The 20,434-nt window shown below is 34.1% G+C and overlaps 1 protein-coding gene across 1 annotated transcript in view; it reads left to right on the top strand.

The window, feature by feature from the left end:
- The window catches only part of LOC145672658 (cell adhesion molecule Dscam1-like), a 439,482-nt gene that overhangs the window by 359,086 nt on the left and 59,962 nt on the right, over positions 1 to 20,434 (top strand). Inside the window, exons 9-14 of the mRNA XM_081741822.1 lie at positions 1,089 to 1,370; positions 6,293 to 6,412; positions 9,862 to 10,035; positions 13,159 to 13,440; positions 17,437 to 17,721; positions 19,244 to 19,314. Of these exons, the coding sequence (XP_081597948.1) occupies positions 1,089 to 1,370; positions 6,293 to 6,412; positions 9,862 to 10,035; positions 13,159 to 13,440; positions 17,437 to 17,721; positions 19,244 to 19,314 (1,214 nt within the window). The remainder of the gene's footprint in view (positions 1 to 1,088; positions 1,371 to 6,292; positions 6,413 to 9,861; positions 10,036 to 13,158; positions 13,441 to 17,436; positions 17,722 to 19,243; positions 19,315 to 20,434) is intronic.

Genomic DNA, 20,434 nt, shown 5'->3' with positions numbered 1-20,434 from the left:
TTAGGAACCACTGTCCTGGCTCAAATCACCCAAAACTTTTTGCTGATTCAATTGTACCAACGTAGCCGCATACAATTCCTAAAAACTTGACAAAGCATCATTCAAACACGAATGCTTATCTATCGTGTTAACTATACTACATTACTTATGACGATATTGTAAATAGGATGGCCCTGTATAGCGTAGTTGCTAACGCTCTCGCCTTTGGTGCGAGCGGTCCTGGGTTCGATTCCCGGCGGGGACACTCGGTCGAAAAAGGTAAAACGCTTTTTCAGTCCAGAGACCTGAATGAGGTTTTCTTGGGCTTTCCTCATTCACTTCAGGCAAATGGCGGGGTGGTACCTAACTTATAGGTCCCAGACCGCTTTCTTCCTTTGCTTTCCCCGGATTGTGTGGTCGCCGAGGAACGTCATCCGTCACAACGTGAAAAGCTAAATGGCTTTAGATGCCAGAAGCCAAGACATCTAAATCCTAAATCTTGTAAATAGGTTTTATAATATGAATTGTTTGAACTATTTCTCGTGGATTGCTGAGTGCATTTTAGGTTATTTAATTCTTCTAAATTTTTGTCATTGCCCGGTTGCACAATCCTGAAACCTTTATTGCTCCGTTAATTTAGTTATTTATATTCATTATTAGATACAACTTTATAAAATATCACACCTTCAAGGGATGTACCAAATATACTTTTTTAAATATAAATAGATTTTAACAATCCATGTAGGAGTTAAATACATTTTTAAGAAAAAGTAAAGATAGGAACTTGGGAACTCAAGACATTAGTGCTTCCAAGGAAAATTATGCATATATTGGATCAAAAATTGTAAAATAGGTAATATTAAATCACAGAAAGTCAACAGTATTAAGAATAGTAGTCTTCGTTCGGAAAGTCCACATTTTCAGGCACTTAAAATTTCACAAATGTTTTAGTACTAAATTAAGGACTATTACATTGTTTCCGAATTCTATGTAAATGAAATGAAAGTTTTTTTTTTTTAAAAAAAAAAAAAGAAAATTGGAACCGTAGATCTGCTCATAACCTGTTTGCTCTCTAGGTTTATAAAAGCACAATTTGATTGTTTTTTCAGAACCTCCTGAAATAGCGCCATTTCAGTTTCCATCCAATCTGCGAGAAGGAATGAGAGCCCAGGTGTCATGCAGCATTATTTCTGGTGATTTTCCTATCTCTATTTCATGGCGGAAAGACGGAGAACCGCTGATGCAGGAACCTGGTATCGAAGAGCAGCAGCACCAGTTCGTCAGCAATCTCCTTTTTATGGACATCGCAGCACGACACTCTGGTCACTATACATGTATTGCCAGCAATGCCGCTGCTACCGCAAATTTCACAGCTAAGCTAATCGTTAAAGGTAAGAAACTCTTATTTTATGCCAAGTAACGTTTTACAAATAATTTCAACCTAGGGTATTTATATTTTTCCACTGTCTTTTATTAGACCCTATATGAAGTTTTTAATTTCTCCACTGTAGTTTATGTAGTATAATTTTACAGGAATATCTAATTAGCATCCTAACTTCATGAAAAGAGGAGATATGAACATGGGAATACAGACCAACTGTGAATTCAAGCGTATAGATATACCATGGTAGTGGCATGTATATAATTAGTAAAGGTGGGTTGGAAATAACACGAGAAACGATTTCTGTTTACCTTACTAATTAGTAAAGCAACCCACATTATGATTTATTTTTTGTTTAATTATGCTTTATTTTTTTCAAATTATGCTTTATTGTGCTTTATTGTTAATTTCAATCATTGTTTTACATTAATCGTATATAATGTATAAAATTTACTATACATTAAATATTCTAAATATCTTGATCTATTTATTAATATTTTATGCAACCGATTTCTTTCATACACGGTTTTCATAAAGCCTGGACGGATTTAATTTGCTTATAATTTTCATAAAAATCCTCATAATGAAATCAAATAAAGTGCAAACGGTAGCGGAAGGATTAAAGTTTTACTTGGCAACACTGTTAGATAAGCGGCAACTCTGAACACGTTGAGAGAGGGAGAGGGAGGGCAAGGGTCAGTTTCTTACCAAATTCCATCCATTGTTGTTTTCATTGTTGTTTCAATGTTGACTGTTAAAAGTAAGTTGTAAGCTGTATTGGTGTGTGTGTCTTTTAAAGAAATAAATAAATGAAAAACTTCTCTGAGAAGACTATTTTTTACCGTATCAAAGATGGCGTCGGTGAAAGAGAAAGCGCAATGTGTTCTATGGTACGCAGAGCTAAAATCACCAATTCTGGTGTGTCGAATGTTCACCAAAGAGTTCAAAAAGCCGGCACCGACTGAGAGTGCAATCCGAAAGTGGCATGCTAAGTTCTTGGAGACAGGAAGCGTCCTGGACCGTCCTCGAAGTGGGAGGCCGCCAACATTGCCTGCAACAGTGAGCAGGGTAAGGGAAAACATCATCAACAGCCTACAGAAGTCGATTCCTAGACGGTCCATGGAACTCGGAATTCCACAGACAACCGTGTTTAAGATAGCCAAGAAAACGATCAAGGCCAAAGGCTACAAAATTAAGATAGTCCAGGATCTGGATGATGAAGATTTGGACATCCGGTTCAACTTCTGTGACGCCATGCTCAAGCAGTTGGAACATGGCGACGTTCTCCTTTCAGCCATCATGTTCTCAGATGAGGCAACCTTCCATGTCTCCGGGAAGGTTAACCGACACAACTGTCGCGTTTGGAGCACGGAAAACCCAAAGGGATTTGAGACACATGAGAGAGATAGCCCTAAAGTGAACGTTTGGTGCACTGTGTCCTATGATCATCTGCTTGGACCGTTCTTTTTTGAAGAGGAGACCGTGAATGGAGATTCGTACCTGGATATGTTGCAGAAATACCTCATTCCGGAACTGGAGGCACGTGGAATCCAGAATGACATCGTGTTCCAACAGGACGGGGCACCCCCTCACTATGCAATCAAGGTGAGACAGTTCCTTGACGAGAAATTCCCTAACCGATGGATTGGCCGCGGTGGCCCGACCGCTTGGCCGCCAAGATCACCCGACCTTACCTCCTGCGACTTCTGACTTTGGGGTCATGTGAAAACGGAAGTTATGCAAAGAAGCCAAGTGGTTTGTAGAACTTAAAGGACAAAATCAGGGCGTCTGTGGCTGGCATTTCGGATCAAACACGGCGGAACGCTGTGACTGGGTTCCAGCGCCGCCTACGCGAACTTAAATGGCGCCCAGTTGGAGGTGTGGCGGTGAATGAGCTGAGCTGGTGCAGATTACAGGTAAAAATTTAATCCTTCCGCTACCGTTTGCACTTTATTTGATTTCAATATGAGCATTTTTATGTGAACCTTCAACTTAATGCACTGTAAAGAGATATGGTAAGGACGGGGCAGACGGTGGGGGCAGACCGACAGGAGTTAAGAAATATAGTAATAGGAAATATACTAACCTGGTAACAGTGATTTGAGTCGTGTGTGGTGTATGGTTATAGTTCGTGCTTCACATCGCAGGAGTGGAATTCACTGAATATTGTGCGTTTACAGCACTATTGTGAGGAAATCGGCAACAATTGCACAGAAGTAAGTGCCCCAAAGCGTGATTTCTAAAAACTCGACTTCAGAAATTAAGTATTTGGCAAGGAAGGAAAGTTGCTAAACATTCGCGGGAAGAGTAGCAGACAATAGCATGGATAGGCACACGCGCCACTAGAGTAAATGTACTTTACGTACCTTCTATTGAGTAGGGTCAGAAATATTTGAAACCAATGTGTATGCGGGGCAGACGGACACGTAATCAGCGGGGCAAATGGACAATGACCTAAATGGTTAATATGAAGTAGGAAAACAATATTTCTGTGGGTGATAATACTTAAAAGGTGGGTTTCTTATTAGTACTACCATTTTTTCCAGAGATGGTACGACATCGATCTCGCACAACAGACAGATGCAAGTGGGAAGATGCGTTCATGGCCGCTGCTCTTAGAGCGATACGCGAAGACAAGATGGTTCTCTAAACTGCAAATGAAATGAAAATGAAATGAAATCTTTTAGTTTTACGTCCCATCATTTCCGGCTAGACTAAACGAGACAGTCTGTCAACTGCAGCGACAATTTTCAATGTCCTTGTAATAAACTACGACGATGCGTTATGTCATCGCACATAATCCGAAAGTTTGGAAATCATAGAACATTCTCGCCTTGGATGAAATGGGATTTGGGTTAACTTTACGAATTACGAATTTCGAAAGTTGGCGTACAACTTTGCTGTTGCAAACAAAGACAAACATTCAATAATGATGTAAAAATGGCTGGTAAAGATTGAGTGCGTGGTTTCCTACAGCGTCACAAAACACTTAGTATGTGTGTAGCGTAATCATTGTCCTATGCTAGAGCTAGAAGTTTAACTCATTGTTTTTTCTGGTTCCATGTAGAATGCGATCCAAACGGTCGTTATGCTTACTTTCTAAGTATTCTTTGTAAGAGTGTTAATGATTTGTACACTCTAACTGTAACTGTCCGTTCGCCCCTACTATTTTTGTCCTTCTGCCCCACCCCATGGGGCATATGGACATCTTGCACCCTTATATACTAATTGTTCAATATATCCTTGACTAACTGACAAACTGCTTTCTTTATTATACCTTTACTTTGTAGAAAGCTTACTGGTTTGTAAGAAACATCTTGAGTTCTCTTCGGTCATTCGTATTCATACAAGCAACAGATAACTGCTTAGCATGTCCGTTTGCCCCGTGTTTACCATATGCTTTACTCTTCATTCCATCATTTCCTTCATTTCTTATCATTACCGTCTCCTTTAGCATAGACGACATAACCGTAAGACGTAAAACACAAAGATTTCATTTCATTTTATTTAGAAACAGTTTTTCTTTATCACTTGTGCGCCTTAGAGATGCATATATGTATACAGAAAGGGAAAGTAAAAGATGTCACCAAAAAGTACTTAAAGTGTTCAAGTTCAAGAGGTATACATAACAATATAGTGTGGAGTTCTTGTGTAATATTCATTGTTGGCGGAAAGTTTTCTTCTTCTTTTTCTTTTCTCTTTTCTCCACATCAAAGTATTACACCGGAAAGCTTACAGAAACAAAAATAAGTTTTGCATTGTTGTTTTGAATTGTAAATATTGGTTTTAAAAATATCAATACAAATTTGCAGTTAAACAGAATTTTCCAAAAATTGTGCTATATATTTTAAATTATGCTTTATGCTTTATTTTTTTAAATTATGCTCTATTATTCTTTTAAAATTAGTATCTTCTGGACTCTTAGACAACCACAATCATGTTCAAGGTATCAACTATATGTGTAAATTGCCATTATGCTTTTTATGCTGTTTATGCTTTTGTGTTGCCCTACTAATTAGGGTACGATTTATACGATATAAAATACGAACTGAAAGTATTTTAAGAGAAACATGGTTATGGTACACTTCCTAGAGTCTACATTTAAATATCATTTAGTACATCACGTTTAAATTTGTCGATATCCTTCTGCAATATCTCTGATTTCTTTGAGTTGATGACTTCCCTGAATAATTTGCAGTCATCAGCAAATCGTAAGATTTTATTAGAAATTAGATTGTTAGGTAGATTGTTCAATGATGATATAATACAAATAATGCTTCCCTCTTCATTTTTAATGTTATTCAGTCATGGATTCAAGACCTAATTAACAATGTTGTGCGATATGTTTGCCAGAGAAGTTGCTATACTTCTTTCTTAAAAAAAAAAAAAAAAACAAAAAAAAAAAAACGTGATACATGAAAATTACTCATTAGACCTATGTTGTAAGCAAGGATTTTCTCCAACCAAAAGGAAGGTTGTTTTGTGCAGCAAGACTGGGCACTACTACTCGTTTCTATCGAGATGGGGGAATTTTCTGGATAAAAGTGTTGGGAGGTGGATAACGAAAACATTTTGATTATGCATCCATATCTCTCGATCTAACATCCTTAAGAAACTATGAAGAACAGAGTTTACACTACAAAACCACGGACACTGGAGCATCTGAGACATTATTATTATTAAGACTATCTATTCTTTCATACTCTGAAAATAATATTTGCTGTTTGTGAAACTGTTCCACAATTGTAGACAAGTTATTGCCGCAAATAATAGTCTTTTTGAACATCTTACATTAAGAAATGTGAACCAAAGAAGTTTAAACTTGTTTAGTGTTCCTGTTACTAATTTCAAAGTGTGTGTATTCTATTTTGTGACACTCAATATTCAAATTCGAATGCTGAAATATTAATGTACATATTATCTCTTTTGCAGTTGCTCCTACGTGGATAATCGAACCACAGGATGTGTCTGTGTTGTACCAACACCCGGCAGTAATACACTGTCAAGCAACTGGGTTCCCAATGCCAACAATTTCATGGATGAAAGCGAAAGGTAATTTTAAATATAGCCCATAGATTTAACTAAGCATGAGCTAATATTTCAAATTTTCATGTAAACGTTGGTCAATAAGTGGTGCCAATATCATGTGGAACTAAACTACCAGTAGTTTTGTGAGAAATTCGGATTCCATATATGCCTAAAATTTGAAAATAATGTAATGTTTCTAAAATTGAAAGCGAAACATTATCAAACAGTTTCGTACAATTAGTACATTTTTATGATAAGGAAATTTAGTATTATTGGTTAGATTTCAAGTATAGGCACGTTGCTGTGGAATAATAGAAAATTATGTTGTTTTCAGTTTTTAAGGTCACACTAAATCAAGTTTTAGTTATGAACTGGTAAAGTAAAAAATATTTTAAAAAATATGTGTGCAACTGATAGCATTATGATTACTAGAAACCAGCACTTGATGCATGATAGATTTCTTTACGAGATAACAGAAAACAAGAAAAACTATCAAAATCGTTTTATTACAATGAACTCAATGAGTAATGAACTCAAGAAACATTTTATCAAGTAGGCGAAATGGCACTTCAGTTACACTCTGGTTAAACCATCCTCTATTTACTTGCAATTTAAATGCTAAAGTTCTTAAATTACGAAGATTTCTTTCTAAGATTTGAAGTCTCATTTCATTAATAGCGTGTTCAAAATTTTCCTATAGAACTTTTAACAATCGTGGTTATATTGAAGTGAACAACACCTCTTAAGAAAACCCACATGAAGTAATCAGAAGGGTATAATTGAGGACAATGATGGGAAATAACCTTTCGGCTCTTGGCGTATAATATACATCTATTTACCCCAACCAACAATTTACATATTTGCTTTCTAATAATGCATATGCAGATACTATTAATCCTATTTACAAAGTCTTAAGAAATCCATATTCCCAATTATAGTAATTAATAATGCATTTCACGATTTAAAATTACACGGCTTGAACATAAGGGAAATGAGTGCCAAAGTAGTCCTTTACTCAAAGGACAGTGAAAACATCAGCACTTTTAAACCAGAAATAAATTACTACCGTAAAACTGATAATTCTATGCAAAGAAATTGAAGTCTGAACGTATTTTATCTCGTACAATTAAAACAATTGTATATGAGATTCAATTACTAATCTCCTTGTTTTGACATTGTGGAAAAGATTAATTATGAGGTCTTTCGCCCGAAGTTTAAGAGGCGAATAGAAGATCTACGTGGGTTGTTAATATATCGTGTGAAAGCTCCTTTAAGTCTTGTTATAAAACGGTTATTATTCATTTGAAAAGTGTACACAACACTGTGAGAGAAATCACATTCGAAACGTTTACAAATGATACGTAACCCTGAATTGTAAAATGACATTTATTTCTCATTAACCGTTCAGTAGTCTCTATTATCCACTAGACTAGCAGAAACATTCGCAAGCTGTGTTGTGATGAACATAGCGGTTATTGCCTTAGTCGGTATGATCTAGGGCAAAACATTCATTAGCTCTCAATTATAACATCGAGCACGTAATGCACCATTGGAAAGTTCTTTTGAGTCTATTTACAAAAATGCTATTTGTTTGGACATTTAGTAGCAATTTTCCGTATTCTCATGCTTTGAACTGCACTGCCAATGAAGTTATAAATTGGTAGTGTTTTCACGTTCTGAATTTAAGGTTTGACGTTCCTTACATTACTATCACGCAGTACAAGATAACAACATGCACCACACCCTTAGAACAATTTGACTGTACTGCACTATACTTTGGCATTTATAATACAAATTTTAAGTTTGTAAAGATCAACATTGATCAATTGACACAATAGTTGAAAGAAGTTTTGATTTTGCTGGCAAAATTGCAATTCATTTGGAATTACAGTAATAAATGCAAAATTTTTTAGTCAAACTGTTCCATAAAATAAGTTGGAATTTGCCTTTGTTATAGTAAGAGTTTGTAACGAACAAGATTACTGTGCTAATTTGGCTTGACTTAAACCATATTCTCTTTCCTGGTTGCTAATATTTATTGTGAAGAACGTTCAGTAGTCTGTACCCATTTTGTAAGCGTGATAAAATGATCGGGGAAAGAAAGAACAAAGTATTCAAAATGAAGTCAGAAATCATGTGCTTACTTATTGTGTATTACATTTCCGTTTGTTTCTAATAAAGACAATAATATCCCAGTAAATACGTACAGTTCGAAATACTCAGTACAACGTACACTTGGAACATGAACTCTATTTTATTAAATATTCGAAGTGAATACACAGAACTTCCACACAGTAGTAAAGACGTTCCTCGAAATGACTCCGTACACTCTGTAGGATCTCTGGTGTTATTTTTTGACGTTTTACCACTTTCTTTGACACAGCTCATGTAATGAAGGTGGCTTTGTGGCGTAGAGTTTAGATTTTAAGTGCCTCCAAAGAACAAAATCCAACGGTGAAAGATCAGGGGACCTCGAAGGCCATTCAATGGTACCTATTATACCTATTCAATTATCATGGAACCTCTGATCTACAAACTGCCTGACTTGCACATAATAATGTGTTGGCGTACCACCTTGTTGGAAAATATGTCTTCCGAACAAATTGAATCATTTTCAAGTACTTCAGTGATCATAGGATCCACATAATTCTATAACAAATCAAGATAGGTGTGTCCTTTCAAGTTACGTGGCAGAGAGACTACTCCTGTCCATTCCCGACACGTGCGACACCTGCCTAGTACTTTGGGTATTGTCCATGGAGAAGTGCTCCAGAACCGTCACTTCAGTTACTTCCGTTCGGACATACTGTTTTCTATTATGTTTCTTGTTACCTACTGACCCAGTTGCCATAAATTTCCTCAACAGGTGTGAAACATATTGATGGGATAAATTTGGCTGCAGTGAGGCTACATGGGACTTACACCTACAGTTTAACGTGGGATTCGAATCATATGAGCTCTCGCTGAGAATCAAACCCGGGTCCCTCACAGCAAAGTTGCATACGCTAACTACTTTTGAAATATTTGAGTACTGCTTAGATTCGTTATTATAAAACTTAAATAATAAAAAATTCAGCAAACAAAATAAATTGTGAAAGTGTGTATAGAATCGTAAACCAAATTATCTTCGAAGAAATCACAAAATCTGTACTGCAAGCTTTCTAATAAGCCGCTGTGATAATCAAAATTCAATCGGGTATTCAGCGTGTTCCTCATGGGTCAAATAGAAAAGAATTCAAAACATTAAATTGAAAAATCAATACATTTAAAAAAAAAATGAAATTTATCTTGAATAAGACATCTTGTGTTATGTCTGTATTTGTACTTTATTGTCAAATTACTAACTTCAAACTAATTTACGATTTTAGCCACTTTAGGTAAACTAATTTGTGGATAATAAGAATTTATGGATTCTTAAAAATGTGTATGAGTATATACCTTTTAATATTTAATAACTTTCTGTTGTTGTTTAGGGTTACAACCAGGAGAATATATGCCATTAACACCATCACACCACCTAGTTATTGCGAATAATGGTTCATTATTCATCCGTGCAGCAGAACCTAGCCATGAAGGGTATTATATCTGTCAAGCTAATAATGATATTGGAGCTGGTCTTAGCAAAGTTATATTCCTACGAGTAAATGGTAAGTTTTATATTACCTTCGATATCCATGTTTGTACACAATCACATAAGTATTTTCTTTTATATAAAACCTTTTCATTTACTGACTTTAGACTCACATACTTAATGTGTTCCCTGATTTCTCTCATAAAATTTGATAAAAAAAAATTGATCTTACGAAATAGGCAAATTTGTTGTCACAGATTGTGCACTCACGGAAAATACTTGTTTTTTAAATTGAAATACATTTTGCTAATTTACCAATCGCTGGCAATCGAGATGCGATCTTCGGAAGCTTTCAGAGCGAACAAAATGTTCAGTAATCGTGGCCAATAATGTGTTCCTGCATGGCTGTTTTCTATGCGCGTAGTCTCCTGTGATGTTCGAATAGAAATCCGATGAGTAGTTGTTCGACTTCCTCTTTAAACAATAGGTCCCGTTCATATCTTTACAGAAAAAGACTTTAAACTTTAATAAATCAATCACAACCTACTGTTGAATTAAATCACCTATTAATTCTCTAAACAACCTTGAACGATGCATAACATCATTTACAAACCAACTCCTTTAGCGTCAACAGCCTATGCTTCTCGGGAAGATATTAAGAATACAGTGAAACCTGTCTATGTTGGCCACCATTGGTTCCATTGAAAAGTGACCAACTTACAGAAAATAAATGTGCTTGGTGTATTTTTAGAATAGGATTTTTAGTATTACTTGAATATATAATTTTAATAAGCAATGGCACAACAGCTAGTTTTAAATAATATATACAGAATAATCATATACATACTAGAAAAAATACTATAGTATGTTTAATATATGTACATATCTTTCTCTTTTTGAAAACTAGTCTGGTACACTAAATTATTCGGATTGAAAACAATAACACAAACAACCATAAAATTAAACATATGTACGAGTTTATTGAAAATGATATTGTAGCACAAATCGATATTGCAGCACAAGAAAAGCAAAATTATAATTGAGCAATTTATATGCAGCAATTTATATGCAATTTATATGCAATTTATATGACTTTCTTCAGTTGTTACTGTTCTTTTCTATTGCAAAATACGGTCTTTTTGGCACATATAGACAATCTAATTTTGTAGTTAGCTATTTCTTGTTAATGAGCTACAAGTGTTTTGAGAAAATCTTCAAGGTATTCATATCTCAAAATATCCGCTTCTTTTCGACAAACCATCATGTGCCAATAGTTAACAATTGAGATTGTTAGCTTTAACCTTGGCAATTTGTTTAAAGCTCCCGACTGATGAAAGGAGCCGATATAGCTAATGCTTCCACCAAAACAGACAGGGTATATTAATACATACAATCATTTCCTGAATTCCTGTACGTGTTTTTTCTTATTCATATCTTCCTTCACTACCCGTTTATCAGGGTAGTGTTCTGGCCATTGACCCCCAAGAGCAAATCGTGGGAATTTATGATTCTCTATTTCCAGTCACAAATACTGAACATCTGTCTCTCATATGGGAATACGAAAGAGTGAAGAAAAATAACAAACCGGTATTTTGCGTGGCCAAAATATGCAGGTAAATTTATCATTATCATCATAGGGCAAAAATTGCTTCAATACGGTCAACTTCTATGATAGACAGGTGGCTAACTTACTGAATAAAAAGAAAAGAATGTCTTATGGGAAATTTGAGCTTCAAGATGAACCAAGCCAAGATAAGCAGGTGGCCAAATTAGAGAGTTGGCTAAGTTGACAGGTTTTAATGTATTTATGAGATTTGTATCAAGATATTTTTTCGTTACTTGAATTACTTGAATTAATAATTTAGATTGAATTGCGCAAAAGAAAGATTTCACCACTTACTTTGCTTTTATGGATTTGTATAAATTTGTATAGTGCCCTAGTGCTTTGTTGCTGTAGAATACCACCATAAGTAGTTTAAAAAGACTTTGATCTCAATACCTCAGTACACGGACGGCATTGCCTTTTCAACAGAAGAATGTCAAAGACCATTATTGATCTTGCTTCCATACCATGTATTTATTGTTTAGTATTTCCAGTTAAAAAATAAAGGTAAAGCTCATCCTCTCGAATGTTAACATTCATGGCACCCTATAGTTAATTGCCTTACAGACAAACGTCTGATTCAGGTATATTTATGTGAAGCACTGCGGGTAGTAAAGGCAAAACTCAGCATTAGATATCTTTTCTCTTTCGAGCGATCATGGAGACAAGATTTTAAACTTACAGTTGTTATAAAATTCCCAATTGCAAAGGTTTCAAATTTTCTTTCTACCCCAAAAATACATTTATCAAACTGAAGGGGGAAAATAAAAAAATGTGTTTTTTCATAAGGCCTCTAACGATTTTGTTTATATATCATAAATGAATATTTCATTACCAACCCTACATTATGGTATAAATCATTTGTTTGGGAAAATTGAGAAGGGATAGTTTATTCAATGTTAGTTCTTGCTAGAAGATTTTCTCAATCAGTCGATTTTGTTCATAGTTCATAAATAAATGTTTCATTAATAAGGTGATAAATGACTTAACTTATTTGTTCTGAAAATTCCAAAAGGTTTACTGGTCGAGATTAAGTTTCTCAGACATTTTCTAAGAAAAACAACTCAAGCAATTTTGTTCTTATTCCATAAACAAATGTTTCATTAATAGCGTACCAATATAGAATAAGTCGTTTCTCATCGAAACACACAAAAGAGGTGGTTTATTTTTGAAGTGATTTTTTTTTTCGCAGAATTTTCTCAAAAACAACTCAGGTAATTTTATTCATACTTTATAAATAAATGTTTCATTAATAATCTGACAATACGGGATAAGTCCTTTTGTCCGGAAAAGCTCCACAAGAAGTAATTTTCTCATTGGTTGAGTTCTTTTTGGACAATTAAAAAATACTCAGGCAATTGCGTTTATATTTCATAAATAAATGTTTCAGTAATAACCATACAATACGGGATAAGTAATTTCTTTTGAATACACCCACAAGGAATAGTTTGCTCTTGGCATTGAGTTATTTTTAATTAGAATGTTGGTGTAGATGTACTTCTAGAATCACATTGCCACATATTACTTGAAATAACTTTGTCTCAATCGGTTTACTTTTATCAAGCATTTATGATTCTAATTATTTCCTTTTATTAGTACCCGCACACTTTCGAGTACGTATGGTAAATCAAAGTGGAGTTGTGGGTGAGGATGCAGTATTGTTGTGTGATGCCCAAGGAGATCTTCCATTGCAAGTTACGTGGTCAGCATCACACCGTCCAATTTCTCTGGATCAAGTACATGAAATGAGGACTCCTTCAGGTGTTACATCTGAGCTTCATCTCCAGTCACTTACAAGAAGAGATTCTGGAATATATACGTGTTCAGCTGCCAATGAGTTCGCACAAGATGACCTGACTATTAATTTTTTAGTAAAAGGTGTGTATTTTTATATTTCAGAAAATATTTTGACCAATATTTAACAAATAACTATACAAAATATTTAACATGTATCAGGAATCACTTTTATCCTCGCAGTAACAAATTAACACACACTTTCTTAACAAAACTCCATTGAAAATATACAATAGATAATATTAACTATAGTTTTGAATTCAAATTGAAACATAACATGAGGGATAAGATATTTAGCCAAAATATAAATTTGAGTTATGTGGGAAACTCAAGGGAGGAGCTGTTATATTAGGAAGCTTGTACAAACATAATCTACTTTTCGTCAACTCCTGTAATCTTGCAATATATTTACATTGTGCATTATACATGCTTCCTAAACTAACTTGGTCAAATTACGACTTATGTATATATTTAAAGGGAAACCTACAGGAAACTGCATTTTTTACCTAAGATTATTGGACCAGATTTTGATTTCTTACATCCTTGAAGAAATCTGTTTAATTCCTTATCTTTATACGGTGTGTTGCACTGAAACGCCAAAATTTCAAATAGCATTATTGTAACTACCCATAAAGTAACTTAGTATGATAGTAAAAAGTCCAAAGCTTAATGGAAAACATGTCAAAATATCCGTCTTTACGATTTTTCACTCCTCTCATCCAGTTGTATATGTCAAACACCTGACAAAGGGTATCACGAATAACTTTTGCAGTACATTTTTCGATGCTTGCTTTCAAATCATCGACTGATCGTTGTTCTCCTGTACAGACTTCGAGGAATAGGATAATAGGATGTCAAGGATATTCTGTATTCTGTAGACAAACATCGCCATGATTGTTTTTGTTCATGCTCAAATAGATCATCACACTATATCAACATGTTATTCTGTTTGCACTGTCGGTTTGAGGTCTCTTTCTTGCTGCTTTGTATTATTCCAAGTCTTCTTAATTTGATCACTATATTGCTAAATAACTTAGTGAGCGATGTATATGCATACTTACTCTGAACCTTTAACAGAAACAAGAGAGCGTGACTGAATAAATCAGGAGTCCACTGAATCTTCTGTGCAGTGAAAGCCTCTTGCCCTTCATTATTACCCCCGTCATGGTTTGTCTCAATCCTTTGCTGACGAAGGACGAGGGACCCAAAGGACGAAAAACTCCTCACCAAGTAACGCACTTTGCTACATGCACTCTGTCTTAGCTCCTTGGGAAGAATTAGATCATTGCCTTGCAAAGGCAGAGTACTTCATCATAATTCTCTGCTGCAGAGTAATAGATATAGGTGAAGGTGGTGACAAAGATCTAATACCGTGGGAGGTGATGTACCACGGTGCGTGGTCAATATCCATCGAAACGGGTCATTAACAGGAACCATTTAGCCCGGGAATTTACGTGGTAACTCACTACGATATATTTAATGGTAGTAAGATAGGCTGGTTGTTGCCACTCCTTGAGTCAGCCCGGGGTTCCTGGATTGGGTTGTAGTAGTACCGTGTGATTCGGTAACTCGAAGATTCCGTACTCCAAAGGGGAGGTGAGCTCGGGTCTCGGGTGTGAACACTTCTTATGCTGGTAGCCCTCTACTTTCTAGGGAGGCTTCAACTGGGAAAGATTCAGGCCAAGAAACTTGAAATTAATTATCTTGTTATAGTTTTAGGAAATCTTTTAAATTCCATATACCTAAAGGTCAAAGCTAAATTAGGGATTTTCTTTTGCAGTTCACCGAACAAATAAAGCTATAAACGAATTTTATGAAGCTATACAGAATATATTTACTAAGTGTTTCTCGGTTTAAAAAAATGAAAGTAATAATTATCCTTGGTTTTTTTTCTATGAAATAATAACAAAGCTGAAATGCAAAGCCTATTATAAGAAAACGAAAGTTGGGTATATATTGCTTCATATCGTGAACAATTTCAGAGAGTACGTAAAGAAATTTTTTAAAAAATATTTCGTTAACAGATAAGTCTTTGTTTTAAGTTCAGAGGATAACCATGACTCTGACCATAAACAGTTCTGAAGTTTTGTTACAATTAAAGTAAGATATGTCCTTCATTAAGGAATTTACAATACAAAGGTCAAGAGTTAAAGAAGAATAGCGAAATATAACTGGAGTTTGCATATTATTTTCAATTTGTTCCTGCAAATGTACAGACACAGTACAACACTACTAACGTAACCGGAGAAGTAAATGTGATCTTATAAGCTTCTTTGACACAAACGAAATTAAAATTTAAGAAAACGAAGAATCTATCAAACAGGAATATATATTGCTCGGACGGAATTCCAACATAACTAATAAAGGAACGTAATGATATTCGTTAACAACCTATGTATATTTTAGGAAATTTGTCAGTAAAAACCAGCGTATTTGCGGGAAGAAAGAAAGTTTAATAAGTCCTATCCCAAAGTCTTGGGTCACAAAAGGTCTAGAAAATTTTAGACCGGTACCTATCTTATCGTTATTTGCAAAAATATCTCCTGCTAAAGCACGTACAAATACCTACATAGGTTCTTGAAAAAGATATCTACTTCTGCAAATTAATCACTTATTACTAATTTAATTGCGAAGAAAATTGATAGAAGTGGCCAAGAGTTTCAGAAAATCTCTGCCGTAGGTAGCCATAATATTTAATACAGAAACTAGTATTTTTGAATTTTCTTCAGAAGTCCTTAAGGTTTTTTTGGTTTCCTACATCTTAAACAATTTGAAGTTTGCGAAGTATTTATTTTTGAAATGTAAGATACAATACAGGAGTTCAATAAACCTGCTATTTCTTATAGGTATTAATGACGTAATTTGCCAAACCGAAATGATCACAAAAAATACGTACAAAATACAATACGTCTTGGCCTTATTTGTCGTTTTAGTATCGATTTCCATAAAAAATTGACTGTTGTGAAGTTACATTATCCCTGTGTTAGATTTCAATTAGAATACATACTGTATGCATTATTGGGAATATGAACACAGGAAAGTACAGTCAGACAATAGACAGTGTTTACTGTTTTTTTTTAAGTTAAATTTATTAGTGTATAGGAAAGCGTGTCTGTATTCCACATATACATAGAAATAATAAACAATTTCAACGCTTTCACATACGAGACAACAGAAATGAATCTCTCTGACTCTACTTTAAAAAAAAATGAAAACGATAATAACGATTCTGTTGAATTAAATTCTAATATAATATTACATGTTCCAACTAAAACTAACAATAACAGCAATACATTTTACTGTATGAAAAGGTAAGCTGTCATTTTACGTAAATTCCCTATATGTTTTCTACAATAGCATGGGATCAGTAGCTCCAGATATTGAGACATTTGTAATGAATGAATATGGTTGTACAAGAACTGTATATAACGTGATGAGCGGAGACCTACATAATTGTAAACAAATGCTGCACGTAAAATTATATATAAAATCAAGTTATCTTTGTACTAGACTAAAGTAATAATAATAATAATAATAAAAGAAGCAGAAGAAGAAAGAAGAAAGGAAGAGCGATGGTTTGAGAGGCAATATTCTAATTGGACATCATACCTGTTCTATTGAAATAAATAAACTCAATAAGCATATTTTACCACTAAAATATGTAAATAAACTCTTTACTATTACTCTGACTGTTATTGAAGAACAATGTTATATACTAAACTACTGTTTCTAGATTTTCTTTAAATAAAATTTCAATTTTCTGCAGCCCGTATCTTGTTTATGAAGTCCATCACTATTTCAAAACTGCACCATGCGGACTTTATAATAAACAGAAGCACTGCCTGCATCTGTTTCTAGAGATACTTCTATTTTCTTCCACTTTAAACAATTTTATAAACTCCTTTTGAATAATTCATTGGCATTACTAACAGACCCTTTTACCGTAGAAACAGAGCTGTGTTACTTCGAATATCAAGAGTTACATACTACTTTTTAATTTCTAATTGTATATATTTTTGTGGTATTGTTCTTGTGTGGTTATAATTTTCAAAACTGTTCAGATAATTTTTCATATTTTAGAGGCCCCTGAAGCACCTTCTAATGTGGAGATTTTAGAAACAGGAAGTCGTTGGGTAATGATAAGTTGGTCTCCACCATATGCAGGTCATGTTTCGATATCCCACTACGTAATTCAGTTCAAAGATAGAACAGAATGGTCTAATCTCACGACTGGAGGTGGTGTTCAGAAAGCTAAAGTTGGAGGACTTTTGCCTGCAACGCATTATCAGCTAAGAGTAATTGCAGTAAATGAAGTTGGAGCTGGACCCCCAAGTACTCAAGTTTCCGTGTTTACATCTCAAGAAGGTAAATACACATGCTTCGAAAAGTTAATTTGTCATACACGAACATTTCTGACTAAGCATAATATCATATCAATTAAAACATATCAATCCTCATAATCCGTTTTGCATTCAAATACATGTGTGTATTTATGTTTTTATAGTTACATTTTCTCTCTATCACTAAGCATTAATTATTGACGTTATCCAATTTTAGGAATAACCTGTCGATATTATTGAGACGTTTCTTACAATAGCGGTGAAAACATTATGTATAAGCCTATATTTCTGTCTATTAATTTCTTTTTCGCGTGCTTTCTATTTTGATATTGAGTGTAAAATAGTTTTCGTTTACTTAGGATTGAAGTTGCTAGCCTAAGTGAAACATGTATCTAATTTGATGTAGGTTCCGAACCTTTGTCCCAAGTGAAAATTGATTTCCGCAGCTAACATCTAATATTAGCCTTGATGCAGCAAAGTAAATTTACACTTCTCCTTTGGAGAAAGAAAAGGAGTAAAGATAAACGAATTTAGAAATGATTCTTATCAAAAAGCTTGCCAAATTGTTAGAAAGAAAAGAGTGTTAGTGTGAGAGTTACAATTGTCTGCAACAAATATTTATCTAAATGCATTTCTATCCAAGCATGTTTAAATCACAAAGCTTTATCATAAAGTAGTTTAGACTATGAGGATAATTTAATTTCCTTTCAACACAATACATGCAAATTTTGAGACTACGATATAACAACGTATGTCAGTCATTCCGTCCTTTGAATAGGAGGTTGAGAGTATACTAGCCTTTGTTTATAAATGGGTTGAAAATTTCAGAAAACAATGTAAAATCATATGTATTTGCAATATCAATATTACATCCTGGCACAAAGTAAACAAAAACAGATTAAATTTTGCTGCACATAAGATGACTTATTTTTCTTTCTTTTTTTTTTAAAATTGGGTTCTTATACCATATTTTTATGCATATATGGTAATAACCGATACCTTATAAAGTACTTAATATATAGTGTATTGCTGTAGAACTTAAGCTCTGACATGATAACAGGAAACTACAAAAAATGAAAATTACTTGAACAGCACACTTAATACAAGATGAATACGTGGTTGTCTGACACAATGCACAAATTTAAAATACTGTTGTCCACGTTAAGATATTTAACACTTAGGAGTGTGGCATGAAACATATAAAAATATAATTCATCATATTCATATCATTATGAAGCAATGATTTCTTCTGGTTACACATACACATGTTGAACAACATTGTTGAGCAAAGAATACACTTGAAAAACAAATAGGAAGTTAGACAGATAGCAAATCTTCTTATGCAATTAAAATTTTTAAGGTATCAATTGATTAATTCAATTAAACTATACACATGTAACTTATATTTTGTCGTAGGTAAAACAATTAGGTAATAAGACAGTCAGGGATAGAAAGTACAGGTCATACACTATTTCCGATTTCAATTTCGTTTTCTCATATTATATTATCTCGTTCTTATTAATATTATCTTTTTTTTTAATTTTCAGCTCCAAGTGGTCCACCAGTAGATGTTAGCGTTGATCCCTTGAGCTCTGAAGCATTACATGTTAAGTGGAAGGTAACTCAATAATTACTACAAATCAAATTAATATATAATTTAAATTAATATTTTGTAAACCTTTTTATATTAAATGCAAATAAAATTCAATTCCCAGTCAAAAAAAATTAAATTAATATCTTTAGATCTATTAAGAACAATAATATAGTGTTGGTATTGATCGAAAGCTTTTTTCTATTTTCTTCCTTTCTTTTTGTTTCTTTTTTCATATGACAATTGTAGTTACCATGGTAATTGACACCTAACTTTCTTTATAAAACCAATGATATAAACTATATATCGAACTTAGACGAATTGAATTATATATTAATAACATATATCTATTATTAAGGAAAACGTTAAAAACCTTTTAGTTTGCAACACCTATATTACATATGCTCCATTTTCCTTACATAACAGGCATAGTAACTTCAACTCTGTCGTGTAGAATCGCAGTGAGGCAAAACAATGTGGTAATCGAATCGTACAATGACATTCTATATGTCGCCCGTCATGCATAGTTACATATTCCATACGTTCTGCGATTGCTGACAACATACAAGAACACTTCAGGAGTTTCATATCTGATTACTGATTACACATCGTCGCGAAGATCTTCCACAGTGCGTGGGACAAGCATCAAGCATTTCTCAACATTCCCAATAGAAAAGCATCACATAATGAAATTTAAACTTTAGGAGGAAAAGAAACATCAGCTCGTTTGGAAAAAAGTCGTTTCTATAGCATTCTTTATTCCCCTGGCGTATGTGGGAGATAACTTCTAGTTAAAAAAAATGCTGATAAAGATCAACATAATGCAGATGTAAATCACAAAATTCTGTAAATCTGATGAAATTGAAATATGACTTGCTGTTTGTATCGCTTATTTGTTAATGTTCTTATGTCACACTATCTTTCAATAAATAAGGTCCGAACACACCATGACTTGAAATCGCAGCCGAAATGGTTACTCTTGTTGAATTGATTGATCTTCGTACATACTCTTCGGTCCTTTCCTAGCCTAAAAAACGCATGTTTTGAGTGTTTACCTGACCACTGAGGAGAATATGACATTCATCAAAAAATCATCAACTGTCCATATAATGCGGATTCTGACACAGATGTGCTTTTAAGAAAGAAC

The sequence above is a fragment of the Thermobia domestica genome, chromosome 16 (genome assembly GCF_964235325.1).
Source record: "Thermobia domestica chromosome 16, izTheDome1.hap1.1, whole genome shotgun sequence".
In the NCBI taxonomy this organism is placed as follows: Eukaryota; Metazoa; Arthropoda; class Insecta; order Zygentoma; family Lepismatidae; genus Thermobia; species Thermobia domestica.
This window is presented reverse-complemented; position numbering and strand designations above follow the sequence as displayed.